This window comes from Podarcis liolepis (assembly GCF_965112155.1).
Source record: "Podarcis liolepis genome assembly, chromosome: 9".
NCBI classification, from domain to species: domain Eukaryota; kingdom Metazoa; phylum Chordata; class Lepidosauria; order Squamata; family Lacertidae; genus Podarcis; species Podarcis liolepis.
In genome coordinates, this window is record NC_139564.1 from 56,336,133 (window position 1) to 56,354,688 (window position 18,556).

An 18,556-nucleotide genomic window follows, 5' to 3' on the forward strand; every position below is an offset into this window, starting at 1 on the left:
CAAGATAATCATTTTAATCTTTTGATAAACTTGCTGTTATTGCAAGGGTAGGGAACCAGTTGCCCTCCAGATATTGTTGGATTGCAACTCTCATCATCCCCAACAATTTGGTGTCTAGTAACATCTGGAAAGCAAATAGATCTTCCTTTATCACAACAAAAGACTGTATTCCTAGTTTAAATGTGGAAGCAAGTCTCATTGGAAGCATATTTCCCCCACCCAACACACACGTGCCATTGTACATCTCTTAAGTACTCATACCTTCTCCACACAAATGAATGGGTGGATAATAATAATTAATAATAATTTATTATTTCTACCCTGCCCATCTGGCTGAATCACAAGGATGGGGTATGTATAATCTAAAAGCAGTGATCGTTTTGTGCAGGAATTCTGTTCCTGTCCCCCACACATGTCGGTAGAGCATGCATAAGTGTGCTCTGCCCCTCCCCTGTCCCACCCCCATTTCACCCCCATTCTGCCTTCTTCCAGGTCCGAAAGGACCCGCACATCAGTGATCATGTGTCAATTGGATGGGCCTAAAATTGTCATTCCTTGTATATACCTGATTAGAAAAGAAAGTCTATATAAAATGGGATGGATGCGCCTAAGCGCAACACCAACTCTAGGCTCTAAGGGCCTAGACCCATTTGAACGAATCCTTCTCTTTTAATAGGTTCATCAGTCAGGTAATAAAGTTGGCTGTATGGTTATGCTCCCCAGTAGCAACAAACGTGGGGCAATGCTTTTTGATGAAGAGAAGTCACTGTGGTGTTGACATCCATCTGTCTCGAGACACAGTGGAGTGTGTCTTTGGGGGTGAAGTCAAACAGCTGTGTTAGCAGCACCAACGTGACCTCCTCAGGGCAAAAGCCTGGGCAGTGTATATGGAGGTCCTGGGTCATCATACTACAGTTGCAGGAGATTTTAGAAGGAATTATATTACTTGTATTACAGAGTAATTATAACTGATTGTGTGTTCTGCCCAAGCTCCCATATTAACATATATCTACCGCAACGTTCCTAGTACCACTAGGAAAATCTGAGAGTTCCTAATGTTTTGCTGTCAAAACTTCCCCATTTTTACCATTAGTAGTATACATCAGAAATGCTACACAATTTGAGGACAGTATGGAAGATTTTTTTTGGCCGGGGTGGCGGTGGGTCCAGCAGATTCTGGTCCTCATACAGGATTCTCTCTGAGAACTATTTGCAGTATTCCCTGCTGTATTGGGGACTGTGCATGGAATATTCTCTGACTCACCAAAATGTATTTGGAGTCCATGGTTCTGTGGAACTATGGCTGTGTTAAAGACAACTGTTGTTTTATGAAACTCCCTTGTGCACTGTTGTTTTCACCCCATGGATTGGGCAGACAGGTGGTAATACTTCACAACTAGCAGTTCCAACTTCATACATTACCGTAAGTGGGAAATATTAGGGCGAGGGAATAGTTCCTGATCAGGAAGTGATAGTCTCGAGGCTTCCTTGATGACTGCAGGTTCCCAACATAGATTTTCAATTAGCTTCCAACTTTTACCAGTGTTTCTAATTCAAATGCTTCTGTCTCTTTGGGTGGATAGAGGGTGGTCATCAAAGGACCCTTAAACAAATTTTCTATAGAGGAGAGTCCCAAGGGGTTCAGTGAACCCTGACTTTCAATAAATGTCATCAGGCTTACAGTAACATTCAAAGCCAAGTTGCCAAGGAACCTTTCTTTACTGTCCTGACACATCCTTCTCACGGCTTTCTAGTTTGAATAGAGGATTTAAACTAGCACGTCCCACAAGAGTTTTTGAAGGTTTTATTTCATGGCTCAGTACTGTCAACTGAAATTTGTGATGCAAAGAGGTTATGCAAGCAGTGTGAAGTCTTACATATGGATTTTTAACAGTTATGCTTGGAAGAGTTTGTTTCCATTATCCTTTATGTACCAGCAATAATTATTAGCTGCGCTGTTGTTTCTGTTTGTCTATTCAAAAATGTTTGCAGTAAAGAAGAAAGTAACAAAATATCAGTTTCCCCGATAATGCTGTTGAATTTCTCAGTGTTTTATGAAAAACGTATTGTTGAATTTTAATCTGCCTTTTGCCTTGTCTCCAGTGGGAGGAGTCATCCCTCTCGTACCAGACTGGCCCTGCCTATAACATAAGGTGGTTGGGGTCCTTCCTTTGTTCTTTTTCAGCCTTTCTAATCAGCTTGTGGTTATTATAAATTTTTAATTTTAACTTTTGTTACTCAATTGTGTTTTGTTTCACTTTGCTTTCTTTTTTCTGTTTTGTTTTGTTTTTAATGTACTGCATTTTTCGCTCCATAAGACGCACCTTTTCCCTCCTAAAAAGTAAGGGGAAATGTGTGTGCGTCTTATGGAGCGAATGCAGGTGGGAAAAGCCCCCAAGAGCCACACACATGCTCCGAGCGCTCTTTAAAGAGCCGCGCCTTGCGTGTGTGCGGCTCTTGGGGGCTTTTCCCCGAGGAGGGAGAAGGGACTGATGCGGCCCGTCAGTCCCTTTTCCCTCCTCGGGGAAAAGCCCCCAAGAGCCGCACACACGCAAGGCGCAGCTCATTAAAGGGAGCGCTGAGCAGAGCCTGGGATGCATACAGGCTCTGCTCAGCACTCCCTTTAAATATTTTTTTTCTTGTATTCCCCCTCTAAAAACTAGGTGCGTCTTATGGCCAGGTGCGTCTTATGTCATGAAAAATACAGTAAACTACTTTGAGGGCCCTCATTTGTTCCAAAAGGGGATAGAAAATGTTTAAGCAAAACTCCCTGTCCATAAATGGCTAATGCTGGGAGGGATTTTGGGGTGGCAGCCACAGGCAGGTGTGTACTGTTGAGCCAACAAATGTGAGCAGAAGCATTTCAGCTTTAGTTTTCTCTTCAACATGTTTGTGCACAGCGCTTCTCAGGTAGTGCAAGCTTACTTGTACGGTGCTATCCAAGCATGGTGCCGTAAGCTTACAGGGATTGCCCTCCTGCTTCTCCTGCCTTTTCCATCTAGCAGGTTTCTGTACAATATTGAGCATCATGCCTGTTTCATTTACGTCAAAGTAAATCCAGGGTAATTCTGTCAAAGTGTATTCATTTAGGCCTGTCTAAAGCTTGCTTAAGGGATAACAAGGCTCAATAAGTCAGCTTCCTATTGCACAGCAACATTTTGAAAAGCAAACTTGCCAAAATGTGGATTCTGTTCCCAGGAAAGGAATAGATGGGTTTCCACCCCATGGTTTCTTTTACATACAGTGCATCCGAGGACAGATTTTTTCAGGGGAAGAAACATTAATGCTGAACGCAGTTTGAGAATTGTTTTTAGATTTGGATCGCTTCTAATCTGTCATTATAACCGCAGTGTAGTGCCATTTTTCCTCAGCATCTGTTCTCATTTATCTTAAACTGGCAAAGCCCTGTTTTCCTTTCTAAGAGCAACAGTAGCTTGTTATCAGGTGCAATTGAGAATGAAGCTTTATGTACTGTAAACATATTTGTCACCCTCTCAGTTGGATGATCATTGCCTGAAGGTGCTGTATGTAATTTTCACAAATAATAGTTTGTGGTTTTAGGCAGACTTATATCAATATTTTGGCTGCCCTGAGTAGCTTCCTTTTGGAGGGGTGGTGCTTGGTATTTTTTTAGAAAGCCATCAATAAATCATCCCAGGAGCTGAGATGTGTTTGAGATAGATGGAACTATATGAAATAAAACAGAATGACTGTATAGAAACGACTGTTACATATCTGTTCCAGTACCAATGTTCTTAGAAGCTCATCAAAGACCTTAGTTTGTGCAATCAACATATGTCATCATCTTTCCATCATTAAGTACCTGGATAAAGATGCATTGGTGGTTGGCTGACAGACATTGTAGGAAAGAAAGAGGGGGAGGCATGTTGATATTCACGAAAGTAAGGACGAAAGCACATTTTTTCCCCCTATCAGAATGCATTCAATTGTATTTCTAAACAGGGCATTTCAAAAATGACTCTTCACTTCAGGCATTGATCTGAAAACAATCATAGACACACATCATGCATTACATTAATTATTCTTCAACTCTGAGAATAATTAGACCATAGAACACAGATTCTCAAACAGAAGCTTCCTAGGATAATTACTTCACATTTCAACGGTAAACATACATTCTTCATGTCAGGAATGGGATAAAGAGACTTGTTTTGCTTCTGCCATTTAAAAGCTGACTATTAAAGCAAAAAGACTTCTTAAACTGCAAATCACAAATATTTTTTGCCTTTCGAGCTCTTGTTTAGATTGCCCATCCATATCTTGATATTACTCACATCCCTATTCCAGAGCTTCTTGAGACAAAATGGAAATCTTTCTGAACTCCACATACTTTTAAAGACAGAAAAACTGAAGAACCAAATTGACTATACTAATCCATTGACAACTACTAGTTGAAATGACTCACTTATTCCATAGAAGAAAAGTTCTTCGGACTATAGGTAGAGAAATCTCATGTTGAAATATTCCCACTTGGAAGAGAGAATGTTTTTTATAAATAGAAAACTAGTACACCGAGAAAAGAGTTCACCAAAAACAAGCAAGATGCACAACAAAACACATTTTTAGTTTTTTGAGAGGAGCGTTTCAATATGTGCTCCCCCCCCCAACAAATAACTTGTAACCAGTGTTAGAAACTCAGATACACAATTTAATTCCCAAATGGCACCTTAAACCTAGGTTGCAAATGTCTAGGCACCTTTTTTCTTCATTATCATCATCATCATCATAATTTCTATACCGCTTTATATTTTAAAGAAAACATCTCAAAGCAGTTTACAAACACATTAAAACATCAAATAAAACAATCCAGAATAAAACAAATTCAAGCTTCAAGGATAACATTTCTGATCCTTCTCTAAGTGACATTTTGCTTTCCCTCTTTTTATCTACTTACTAAATTTTTATAGCTGCCCCATAGCAGAAATACTCTAGGATGCTGGGCGGTGTAGTGGTTAGACTGTCGGCCTGGGATCTGGGAGATCAGGATTCAAATCCCCACTCAGTCGTGAAACCTTGGGCCAATCACAGTCTCTTAACCTACCTCACAGGAATGTTGTAGGGATTAACTGAGGGGAGGGATGAACCACGTACTCCTGGGAGGAAAATGTGGGCTATAAGTGCAATGAATAAGCTCTTCTGCTTACCTGGTTAAGGAAGTAGGAGGGGCCAGCCAAATGGAGATGTCAGTTGCCAGAGATCTCCACAGGGTCACAATTAAACCTGCGCCAGTTGCAAAATGTAACAGTAAAAGGTAAAGGGACCCCTGACCATTAGGTCCAGTTGTGGCCGACTCTGGGGTTGTGGTGCTCAACTCGCTTTATTGGCTGAGGGAGCCGGCATACAGCTTCCGGGTCATGTGGCCAGCATGACCAAGCCGCTTCTGGCGAAACCAGAGCAGCACACGGAAACGCCGCTTACCTTCCCGCTGGAGCGGTACCTATTTATCTACTTGCACTTTGACGTGCTTTCGAATTGCTAGGTTGGCAGGAGCAGGGACTGAGCAACAGGCGCTCACCCCGTCGCAGGCATTCGAACCGCCGACCTTCTGATCGGCAAGCCCTAAGCTCAGTGGTTTAGACCACAGCGCCACCTGCGTCCCTTCCGCCTGGTAACAGTACCATCTAGCAAAACCTGCAACTGTCATTCTCCTGTTCTTGATTCAAACTTTAATACTTGGTCCTAAGTACAATAAATGGGGAAAGTCTGTTTTAAAACAAACATACATTTGGAGTTCACATTCGGAACATAATTTCCTCCCCTACGTGTCCTTGATATTTCAGCCTTCTCATTATTTGAATGTCTTAGCAAATGAAGGAAGGGAATGTTGTTGTTTTTTAATCCTCTCCTCTCATTCCCCACAACACATGCTTCGTGTGTCTCTCTCTCCCCCCCCCCACACCCTAGAAGTTAGATAACATTTCTTCCTACTGCCAGAACCCTGCATCTATTCTCCACACATTTTTTTACCCTAAGCTTTTCACAATGCTTGCTTAGGTTTTCTCGCACCAGAACGCTGAAGATTAGCAACTGTAATCTGTGCTGTTTTCATACTTGCGGTTGCAATAACATTCCACTTAATGCGGCTCAAGTAATAAATATTTTCTTTATCAAAAGACTTTTCCATTTAAGCAATGTATTTGCTTGTATAGCAAGTGATAAACCTGAAGGTCGTTACTGTGGGGATTTACAATAACCTGCAGGGTTCCTCCTCCCCACTCCCCAATAATTCTTTTCTAAAATACAGTTAATGCAGATAAAATGTTGGTAACTAAGCTACGAAAACTATTTAGTTTACTAATGAGGTATTTTAAGGTCAGTTTTAACACAGAAGTGTCTTGCTGCATAGGCTGAACTTCAAGAGAGTCTGGGTATAAAAATTAGTAGCATTAATAGCACTTAGCTAATATAAACTTTTTAAAAAAATAGTTCCCTGCCCTTGAGAAGCTTCCAATGGGAGAGGTAATGGATAAAAGGAAGAAGGTAAGTCTGATGAATGGAATATCAGCCAGCAAACATATTGGCATGTTTGGCTAACGTAAGGCAACATAAGAAGCTGCCTTATAGCAAGTCAGTATTATCTAAACCAGTGTTTCTCAAACTTGGGTCTCCAGCTGTTTTTGGACTACAACTCCCATCATCCCTAGCTAGCAGGACCAATGGTCAGGGACAATGGGAATTGTAGTCCAAAACCAGCTGGAGACCCAAGTTTGGAAAACACTGAGACTGGCAGAAGATCTCCAAGTCCTCTAATCAGAGTCTTTCCCTCCTCTATCTGGTGATTCCCAAAGATTAAACCTGGGAAATTTTTCACCCAAAGCATGAGCTGTATCACTGAGCCACAGGCCTTCTCCAACTGAAAATGAGCCTAAGGCTTCACAAAGCTTAGTTCTGAAAGGGACTTGAAGGAAAAGAGAGGAGTATAGCTGTTCAAATGTTTTGAGGTGACCTTCTGTATATAAGAGTCAGGGAAAGTGGGCAGTCATTTTTGGGTGTGGCAGGATTGGAAGAATAAAGCTTATAGCTGGAGGAAAAAAGCAACCCCATAAGAATAGCCAAACCAAATAAGCAGCAGAATATGGAGAATAAATAAATAAAGGAAAAGATACTGGGGGGATATACTTTCTCCTTGGGTGACCATATACTTCCGTTTCCACTTCTCTGAAGTGTTGACTACAAAATATTTCTTTCTTCAGAGAACAAATCAATGTTTTCTCTCCTCCACTTCACATACTTGGGGATTTTTTTTTTTACGTGTAATTGTAATCCGTGTCTCAACTTTTATTTTGGGTTCTCATTTTCAAGCTTTTCAAAACCTATTTTCTCCAACCCGTTTGATTGGCACCTTTCTAAGTAGCCCAGGTGTTATCTCACCGAAAGGGAAAGATCTGAAAATCAGTGGTCTATCATCCAGTCAGCTGTAGTTCCATCCTCTGCTTGTTGTAGCTGGACCCGGCTGAAATGGATTTTAAAATCTTTACCTTCACGGGTCTGATGGCTTTAGATAGAATATAAGTTCTCAGCTTCAGAGATCATCAGAAACAGTCAAGCTTCATAAGAGCTTATCTTGAGGGTGGTTCCTTTAGAAAAACAACAACATCCTTACGTTTACTGCTTAATATTTCAATTGGAATTATGTCTCCTGATTAGTTCTAAAGACAGGTGACAAAGGCCCTTGTTTTCAATAATTACACTTTTTTAAATGGTGTAGAAAATGACTGAATATCTGATTGTTCTACAAGTTGATGATGCATCTGGTCCAACTACCTCTGGAGAGCCACAGTTTTCTCAGCCCTGTCCTAAGTGATCTAGGGGCCATGGTAGTTCAAGCACCTAAAAAGTAAGCTATGTCGTATACAATGGTAGATGGATCTCTACAATGTCCCTGGGAACGTGTAGTTCAAATGTGATCAGTATCAAAGCTGTTGAAGAAGTCAACAATATACCGTATTTTTCGCTCTATAAGACTCACTTTTTCCCTCCTAAAAAGTAAGGGGAAATGTGTGTGCATCTTATGGAGCAAATGCAGGCTGCACAACTATCCCAGAAGCCAGAACAGCAAGAGGGATTGCTGCTTTCACTGCGCAGCGATCCCTCTTGCTGTTCTGGATTCTGAGATTCAGAATATTTTTTTTCTTGTTTTCCTCCTCTAAAAACTAGGTGCGTCTTGTGGTCTGGTGCGTCTTATAGAGCGAAAAATACAGTATATGTTAATTATTATTTTTTCTAAATCTGATGCCCTACACACACACACACACACACACACATTGTGCTGACTGCTCTTAAACTAAAACCATATGACAGTTCTGTGCAGTGTGTAGTTCATATGTAAGCTACTGCCGTGCACAGCCTTTGACTTTTCAGTGCTCTGCAGCAAACCTCCTAACAATTTGCAGATCTGTGAACTGAGTGCCTAGACAGGAGCGGCGGGTTGAGACAGATTGAACACATGAGTCAAGCCTAATTGTACTAGACTATCGGAGATTCAGAATTTGAAAGAAGAGCTCTAAAGCTAAGCAAACATTGCACAGGAACAAATTCTAATGACTAGTCCTACAATATTTTAAGCTGCAGCATTCAGGAAATTAAAAAGTGTGGTAGTCAAAAGTTGCAGAAAGTGCTCCAGTAGGTATTCAGACCTGATGCGTCTGGCTTATGACACAATGCACCTCTTGATTAATGACCCGCAACTGTTTGTCTGAGTGCACTGGGAATAATATTTTTTTTTGTATAAGAGGGTGCAGAAGAGGCCTCATTTATATAAGGCCTCTAGGTGGCTGTTTCACAATGGTGTTCCAGTTCTGTTGAATTACTAGGCAGAATATCTCTGTTGCAATTTCTAGCATTCAAGGATATTGCTACCCCCAACACTTGAATTCTAGCAGAGCATCAGTTGGGATGTGAACCACTTCTTGTCTTCTGCAGAAGGGAACATTTGGGTTGCATGTTGCTAGGGGATGATGTATCTCCCATCTCCACCATGCTTAAAGCATATCATGTTAAGGAGACTCCGGCAGCATATAAAACCAGTTGTTTTATAGCTCGGGCTGTAAATATGCTCTCTACTCCCAGCTGGTCAGAGTGCCTTTTGTGCCTTTCTTGGCAGGTACTGGATGGTGCCAATCATGGTGAGAGAATAGACTGAGCAAACTGACAGCTGCCCTGTGGAGACCTAATTGACAGGTTCCTTCAGCCGCTGCTCTTAGCTTGCTTTTAGACATCAGAAAATGGCAGGAGCTTGAAGAGGCTTAGCCTGGAAGTTGCTACTGGCGCCTAACTCTTGACATGCTGCAGTGCCGCCACGGCACACTCCTCCCAAAGGATGCTGCTATCTCTTGAGCCAGTGCCAGCCACTGCTGAAAGGGGGGGATTATGCAACTATCAGGAGTCTCTGAGTGTAGGGAAGCTGGCAGCGTTCTCCGCCTCGTTGGCCACGCTTCCAGCCGCTGACCTCTTCCATGGTGCCAGGGTTTGATAAATGTTGGTAATTATTACCCTATGAATAAATGGATTCAATAAATAATGACCTGGGTTAGATTCGAACCCATCGTGGAGCTTTAGATTTAGCCTAAAGCTCGTCTTCTACAAATTAAAATGGGTACTTGAAGTGGCCAACTCTTAGTGAGCCAATGGCCTTTTATTTATTTATACGTTCGTAATTTATTTGCTCGGGATATCTCGGCTCAGATGTAGCATCTGGTTTTTCAGTGAGATTTTACTTTTTCAATTTTCCAGCTGAGTTGCCTGAAGGACAAGGAGGCCAAGTGTCTGCCCGTTTACATACAATGAATGAGCAACTCTGCCAGTTTTATTTTCCTGCCTTATTTTCCTGCCATGACCAGAAGTGCCAATGCCCCTTGCATTGCTGAAGGTCATTTCCTTAAGTTTTTGATTTCAAATGCAACAGTGGCTGATAGCCAATGTGAGTCAATCATACTCAGGGTAGGCCCGTTGAAATCAATAGGCCTAAGTAAATCTCACCATCTATCTGATTTAAGTACCGTAAGTACCTCTGGATCATAGCCTACCTTCCAACCCAAACTGAGGTTTCGGAAAGAAAGCAGCTATCTTTTAAGAACTGGCCCTCCCATTGCCCTGCCCATTTCTGGAAGCAGATATTAGAGGAGCAAAATCCTTCTGAAACTTCCTCCCCAGGTACTTACAGCTTCAAACAAAACATTGGTTCTGCAAGTGTTTTATTAATGGTCTAAAACTTGTCTTCTGTTTCCTGCAAGAGGACCAAAGTTTCTAAAGTTTTAACGGGTGCATTAGAAATCTTCAGTGCATCAGTGCAGCTTCTTACAGGTTTTCAGATGTCCCCACCACTTCCCCAAACTCTTTGCTTTCATTTTTTAAAATGTCAACTAAGCGTCTACAAAGCAAGCAAGCAAAATGTTGGGTAACACTTTAAGCCAAATTTGGCAGATGCAAAGGTTCTTAGTCACTGTTGCTAAACAAACAGAAGGAAGGAATGTGAGACATTTCCTGTATCTTCCCTGCTGAAGAAATTTGTTCCCTTCCAACAGGAACAGCTTGCAGTGAGAAGTACAGGAACAAAGGGATTGGTGCCTTGTGTCTTTAATAGCTGAGTGGCTGGCATATATTAAGCAGGGTTAGCCTTTTCAAGTATGGAAATACAGTTGTGGGGAAAGCTTCACCTGCTGACTTCCTGCCGGCCTGTATTACTCGTGTATGGCATCTTATTTATTTTTAGTCCCCGCGCAGCCACTTGTAACATTCTGAATGCTGGGGGGAAATTGCTGAGGATGAAGCTTCAATCCAAGCTTCATTTGGATGAACTTTAACTGAAATAGTTTGGTTTGTAAAAGCATAAACTGGGACTAGTAAATTCCTTTTTGAACAGGATGAACTAGAACTAGTTCCTTTTCAAAATCAACTTTCCAAGCACTGTACCTGTCTAATGTCAGTAGTCAGGAAGTTCCAAGTACTTACAAAATTCCTTCCTAAAGGTCCTGTTTTTTTGTGATTGATTTAGTGCCGCAACAGATAATCGGGTGGGTGTTGGGGGTAGCTCTCCATCCCTCTTTTAAAAACAAATAAAAGCCTGCAATGGTTAGTTGGTTGATTGATTTCAAAATGTTTTGAACTGACAAAAATGATCCCAATTATTAAAGTGGCAGGGTTTTTTTTTAAAAAAAATTAAAACTAAAGTAGCGCAACTTCTTACAAACATCGCAGATGGCATTGCTTCCCATGTGGGAGAGAAGGAAGTACGTTGCCTGACGATGATGCATGCTGCCACAGCACATGCCTATCATCTAGAATGATTATTGTTTTTCATTAGAACTGTTGCATTTTTTTCTCATAGCAAAATCATGTGCATTTATTCATTTTGAATGGACACAATCAGCTAAGACTGCAGTCTGTGCATACCCCTGCCCAATCCAATGCAGGGGCAATTCAGAGCCAACCCACTCCAGATGTGACCCCCCCCCCCAAACCAAATCAGGGGCCTTGCACAGTCTATAATTGGGATTTAAAACCCTGATTAAACATGCAGTCAGGAGGGAAGAAGAGGGAGAAGCATGCATACTTCCTTGCGTGTGTCTCTTTCTTCCTCCCTCTTCTTGCTGCCTGACTATCCTACCCTTTCAACAACTGCAGGTTCCCCTGGTTGTACCTGATGCAATCTAGGCCTGCCTCAACTCACTCTGGCCGATTGTGACTCTACAAATCACCCTGATTCGACTCAGAAGCTAGGATTTTGCTGGAGCCAGTTCATAGCTCTAATAAGTGTGTGTGTGTGTGTGTGTGTGTGTGTGTGTGTGTGTGTGTACACACATTTAACCTGGCAATAAATCCCATTGATATTAATGTAATTAATTTCTGAGTAGACAAATGTAGGATTACACTGGAAGTGTAGGGAGACAGACCAATCCCCATTCATGAAACCTGGAGGTTCCTGTGTGCCTTTCCAAATACTTAAGAGGATGTTGCCTGCTTGTATTTATATATATATTTAAAAAATGAGTACCTTATGAATTTTGAGTTTCACACAGTTCTCTTTTTTACTATTCCCTGTCGACCTGTCAAGGAGACTAAATAAAATAAATATAGAGAACAAGTAACCCTGTCAATTTCCTGATACAAACTGGGAAGATAAGTAAAGATGATCTGCCAAAATCACTTCATGTTTGGTGGGGAGACGGGGGCAGAATGTGGACAGCACTGTGATTAGAGCCAAAGATACACACAGAGGAATTAGCATTGACAGCATTTGCTTTGTTATGAACAGCAGAATTTAGGTATTTTTTAAAGTTTTGGTAATCCTCAGTGCTACAAGAACTCTTCTGTTTCATGTTTGCCCATGGCAGAAGCCCCAAGCTGGTCGATATTTTTGGGTTAGCATGGTAGAGATGATTTATTTTGAACTTTGTTCATGATCCAAACAGGCTTTGAACACTTTAAAACCCTGCTTGTTTTAATCAAAGAGAGTTAAGCACATGCACAACTCTCTCCCGTTGAAATTTATGGGGCTTCTTTGGGCAACCTGCATATATTTCGGCTGCCTATCATTCCACCTTTCACTCCTTCAGCTCCCCAGGCAATGAAACATCTTGGGCTGGTCTACAACTCCCACACAGAAAAGTGGCAAGAGATATTCAGAAGTGAGAGCATAACTCGCTTCACCTTTCCATGCCACTCTCCCCCCCCCCACCCAAGCTCTCGGCAGTCTTAAGTTCACTAAACTAATTTAGACATGCTTTCTCTGGTGTCATTATTCGTGGATGTTGTGTTCTTAACAGCTACAGACTCGTAAAAAGTTGCAGTACAAAACTCCTAAAGTCAAAAGGTGCACTTTACTTAATATAAGGTGTTTACAGTGAGCGTGGTGCCCAGTGGATAATTTTCGTTTAGTTACTACAGATACTAACAAGGCTATTAAACAGAGAAAGAAAAGAGGCTAAATTCTAAAATGGTAGACCTTTCTTTTTTTGGGGGGGGGGGGAGCTAGAAATGGATACAGCTCCCATGATACATCAATTGTATGTCGACTGCTTAGAACAGATGTTAATTACAGTAGTAACAGTTGCTGTTCACGGATACGTTTTCAAACAATTATGTGAATGGCTTAGGATTCTGGCAAATTAGTTAAAATTATTTTATCATTATGTGCTTGTTTGCATTTGTAAAAGCTAGCAATTAAGAGTCTAAAAATGGCTAGTGAGTGAAAACACTTGCCGCTGCAGTGATTTTACTCTGTTCTTGTGGCACATTAGACAGATACTATCCATCTTGCAAACATTGGTTGGGAAACAGCATACTGTGTGCTATCTAAATGGCTTTAGTATGCATCAGTTAATCAGAGAATTAATGTAATTATTTTTATGCACCCTGTATCTGTCTCCTGGCGACATTCATTTTGTACTACCAGAATTGTTACATGGGTTTCCAGACATCTCATAGGTTTGCAGGCTTTACGATACTCACCTAATTTAACAAAGCACCATTAGTGTACTCGGATTCATTTAATGCTTTTGCTAGTCTAGTCCAACCAGTTACAGAAATCTAAAAGTAGGTAAGGGGAAAATAACTCTGAAAATGTGGAAGATACATAGAAATAATGACTAGTTAATGCATTTTCCTCTCTGAACAGCTCTGTGAACTTTTACAACCCATACACTGAATGTAATTAACCCTCTTTAAATCATAAAATTGATAACCCAAGTTTAAAGATGCACTGCTTAGCTTTGTAAGACTTCCGCATTTCCATTGTTTCCTTGACAACAACGATATAGATGCTGCTATCACCATGGGAATGGTTCTTTTGAATGAAGCTGCTACCTCCAAAGGAGATGTTGGGAAAAGGAGAAGTAAGATGTCTAATGTGGTTGGCCGATTTATTGTTGCTGTTCAGAGATTCTGATTCACGCTTGATTACCGCATTCCACGTGGAAGCTCACAGATTCTCATACATATTTCACAAGCACTTGCAAATGCGCTTATTCATTTGTGAACATATTGGTGTGCTTTTGTGAATAGGCTTTTTTCTTTCCTAATATTATTTAATGACACAGGCAGGTATCCAAATAGCTGCTTGAGATATGTCTTTTCAACATCAGCTTGCTATATAGCATGAAAAATAGAAGTCTAAAACTTTGTTGCACCCCTTGAACTATCTGTGCAGTTCTTTGGATACTAGCCCTGTTTGTGTGTGTGTAAAAGTGATGATGTTACTAAATAGGAAAGATTGGGTAATAATAATAAAAAAATAGCATGTTTTCCAGATCGCTTTCTTCTGAGTTCCTGTTTAGGGCTGCAGTGAACATTCTTCTGTTGGGAATGTTCAGCTTGCAATAAATGGGAAGAGGCAAATTGGGAATTATTGTTATTGTTATTATTTGTTCCTCGCTCATCTGACTGGATTGCCTTGCCTCAGGCACTCTGGGTGGCTGAGCAAAATTCCAAGATGCATTGTGGGGGGAAATGGCAATAGGGGCTGCCTCACACCCATCCCAATTATGCTCATTGGAATGGTGTTCTGGATTAAGGCTATCTCATGACACCACATTGTTCCAAGGGGGCATTCTGGAGAAGAAATTGTGGTTGTCAGAAGGTGGCCACCAGGAGCAGCAGTGCTGCTGTCGCTACTTGTAGTAGTTCCTAAACAAAGGTAAGAAAACGTTGCTCTCGCTACCAGCTAATCCTTTCCAGTTTGTGAATAATCTCCACTCCTCCCTACCCTTAAAAGAAACAAAAACAAGTCCCTATGCATGCACACACATTTAAGCAAGAGTCTTACAGTCTTCAGTACTCATCAGTATATATGTAAAATATATATCTAACCAATGGGTGATACAAAACCCTAGTGAAGGTTCTGTATGCAAAAAGTGATGCTTAGAGCACTGAGCCTGTATCCTACATTTTCAATACCGTACAAAGTCAACTGATCTAGGTGGAAGAGAGTGTGTTATGAAGAAAAAGTTCTGTTGCATTTCATTGTGCCCATGTCCTGCTTGTAGATGTATGATGTCATGTGTAGGACATGTGGGTGGGGCCAGAATTAGGTCCAGAAGCCCCCACTCCCCGGATAAAGCCTCTTACAACCCTCCAGTCTGAATCAGCCCTCCATGCCTGCAGTTGACTTCTAACATCCCATTCATGCAGCTGCTAATTCAGTGAATGACATTCTTCTAGTTTGGCCCTCAAGTGCATCTGAATTGGCTGAGTCAGCCAGCTCCTTTCAAGAAAAATTACATGGCATGTGGATGCTGTGAATTTGCCAACCTGTGGCAATAGATAATTAAGATGTACTATTTTTTCGCCTGCCAAAGGGTCTGACGTACACACCTGAAATGACGTTCCCTGAAATACATAATTCAAGTTTATTGCTTTCTCTAGCAAGCTCTGGGTACCCTGAGACGTTTTGTAGGTTGCCACCTTTGGTTCCCTTTTTCTTTTTAAACAACAATTTTCTTGTCATTTGTGATAACGAGAAAAGATAATCTCTTGGAATTCTGTTTTTTGTAAAAGAGTTACAATGTTATCTCGGATGATATAAGGATGATGCCTAGAGACATCCTAACTAACCTTGTATATTTCAATATATAAGTGATTGTACCTAATATTGAATATATCAGCTTTTTTTATTTCCCCCCAGTTATATGCCTGGTGGGATTGGGTCTCGTCGTTTTCTTCTTCAGTTTCCTGTTGTCGATATTCCGCTCCAAGTACCATGGTTACCCATACAGGTAAGTCACAAAAAAACCCTATCCACGCAGATCACCTTTTTTCAGCCATTAGCCTGCTCCCAGCTTTCTACTTTGACATTAATGAATCCATGAACAGGTAAACTGTACTGGCATCTCTAGGGTTTATTTGGATTATCACTGCATAAGAACATAAGAAGAGCCTGCTGGATGAGGCCAATGGCCCATCTAGTCCAAAATCCTGTTCTCATAGGGGCTGAACAACTGCCTGTGGGAAACCAGCAAGCAGGATTCAAACACAAGGGCACTTTCCCCTCCTGTGGTTTCCAGCAACTTCAAAACACACACTCACTGCATTTTGGTTTTGCAGGACAGTATTACAAGTCCCTGTAAACAGTAAATAAAAAGTGGGAGTAAAGTGCTTTCTTGCAATGTGACATGCACTCTGGTGTATGAAACAAGGAATTGCTTAATCTGCAAAGAGGGAGCTTGTATAGTAGCTGATGCCAGCTTGTATGAGGCTAAACTGAAGAAAGCAGTTTCATCTTGTTAGTCATACCACATGAAGAAGTCTTCCTGCTTGAAGATGCAACTGAAAGGGGGATTTCCAGGTAAACGTTGTATTCAGGTACCAAGCCCTGGCTTACAATGTTGCAAGGACATAGGATTTATTTTAAATATATTTTTTCTGCAAACTACACATTTTTTAAGCATTTTGATAAGCTGAGAACTGCATTGCAGTATTCAGAGAAGTGTAAAATCTGATGGTATTGCTACAGTTCAATCTAAATATTAGTCTGGGAGGTATGGACTATGTTTTGGAGTTTGCAAATTACTGATGCCTCAGGTATCATGGGCTCTGCTCACGAAGCCATAGGTTTTCCAGGTGTGTTCTGGCCCTATGGTCCTTAAAGTATGTGAACAGTGATCAGTTGATGAATTCCGAACTGTACACGCTGGGTAAAAATAATGCACCATACTTAGCTGAAAAGTGTAACTTTGCAACATCCTTTCCCATATCTGGAAACCAGCTGTTTGCTTAGAATGCTGTCTCCATTCATAGAGGAAATTAGCTATAGCTTCTGAATAATAGAAAGCAGCATTGCACTATTACAGAAATGTTCTCCTGCAAGTTCCTGCAGAAATGTGCTCTCACCCAAGTTTTCCACAGCAGCAAACATGACCAGTATCAAAGAAAACGGAGCTGTCAGGTATTCCTTAGGAAATCAGAAAATTATAGTACAAAAAAAGAGAGAAAATTATAGTACAACATAAAGAAATCCTATTGCTCCTTAGTTTAATGCCACCTGAGGTATGGAGCATAGCACAGCTGAAAAAATAACAGGTTGGCTGTTTAAAAGTTTGCAAATACCACCAAATTCCATTAAGATTCTGTGCCTGCTACAACTGATGTTGGTGGCAAAATATAAATGCAGTGTGAAAACTGTAGACAATTGCCATACTGTAAGTTCGGAGGACTTGAGTATGCATGTGGCATCCTGATGAATTCAAGTTGCAGACCAGTGCTGCTGTGTTAGAGCCAACATTCTCATCCCATTCATACTGATTTAGGGCCTTTTCAGGACAAAGCGAACTGTTGTGTAGGTTTAAGATGATTTACTATCTTAAAGCAAGTACAGGGGGCTCTGAATTTGATCAGAGCAGTAGTTTGGGGGTAAGCTAGTGTTTAATCTTCACAATTTTCCTGATCTAAATTGCACCTTGAAGCTTCTATTAGCCCTGTAGGGTCTCTGTAGTTCTACTTTTCTCCTTTGGGGCAAATAGCAGCTTGGGGAGAAATGGTGTAGTGAGAAGGGGTACTGGGCAAAAGAGTTAGCCACAACTTTCTCTTCCAAGCCACTGATTTCAAATCCCATGATTGTTTTTAAAGTATTTTAGAAGATATGATGGATTTCTTCCATCACATGGTGATTTGACTCTCAGTCGATCAAAGCAACAACACATGTCCATGGGATCCAAAGATCTTCCGTCAAGGAAAAGGTTGTTCTGAGGAGAGCATATTTTCCTAGTGTTCATTGCATAATAGATTCTTGTTTGGGGGGAAATGTGATTTCTCATGCAGATTAAAGATGATAATCACAGATTGAGTGTTGAAACAAGACTGAATGCATTTATCTGTGAGCACATGTGAAAGATTGGAAATAGACTGATCTGTCCATCCCTAACAAAGCCTAACTCACAGTTGGGGGACAGAGAAGGTTTCAAGCCCTCGTACTACTAGGCAGTCAGAGGTGGTGGCAGAAAAACACTTCTGTTTTCAATCTGCTTAAGTATTTGCAGTGGCGTAGCGTGGGTTGTCAGCACCCGGGGCAAGGCAAGTAATTTGCGCCCCCTAACCCATGGATTTTAGTAGGGGCAGAGAGCTGTGAGTGCCAGCGCGCGCCCCCCCCCCCAGATGTTGCGCCCGGTGCGGCCGACCCCCCCTGCACCCCCCACGCTACGCCACTGAGTATTTGAATAGTATTTGAAAAGGGATGCTACAAAAGGTTCCAGGAGAAAGGAGGACCACACACATGAGTGGAAAAACAAGTATGGGAAAAAACGGGGCATCAAACACAGCTCCTGTCATCACTCTCTTAATCAAACATTAACCACCTCTGTTTCCTTAAAACTATGGAATCCATGAGCTGCTGTTCCCTGGTAATATGGTACAAATGCATTTCAAGTCTTGGATCTAGAAAGATGAGGGAACTACATAAAAGACAATGCAAAATATTTATATCTCCTTCCTGTCTCTTACTAGCTCTTCCTTGAATGAATATTTTCAGCTTGTATCTCTTTTTATTTAAAAACAACAATCAATAAGCAGCATGAAATATTACTTATCTGCGTTTTCAGAAGAGCTT

The 18,556-nt window shown here is 41.2% G+C and overlaps 1 protein-coding gene across 1 annotated transcript in view; it reads left to right on the forward strand.

Moving 5' to 3' along the window:
* Window positions 1-18,556, forward strand: part of TUSC3 (tumor suppressor candidate 3) — a 125,452-nt gene that overhangs the window by 97,173 nt on the left and 9,723 nt on the right. Inside the window, exons 8-9 of the mRNA XM_083460095.1 lie at window positions 13,779-13,853; window positions 15,641-15,731. Coding sequence (XP_083316221.1) covers window positions 13,779-13,853; window positions 15,641-15,731 — 166 coding nt within the window. The remainder of the gene's footprint in view (window positions 1-13,778; window positions 13,854-15,640; window positions 15,732-18,556) is intronic.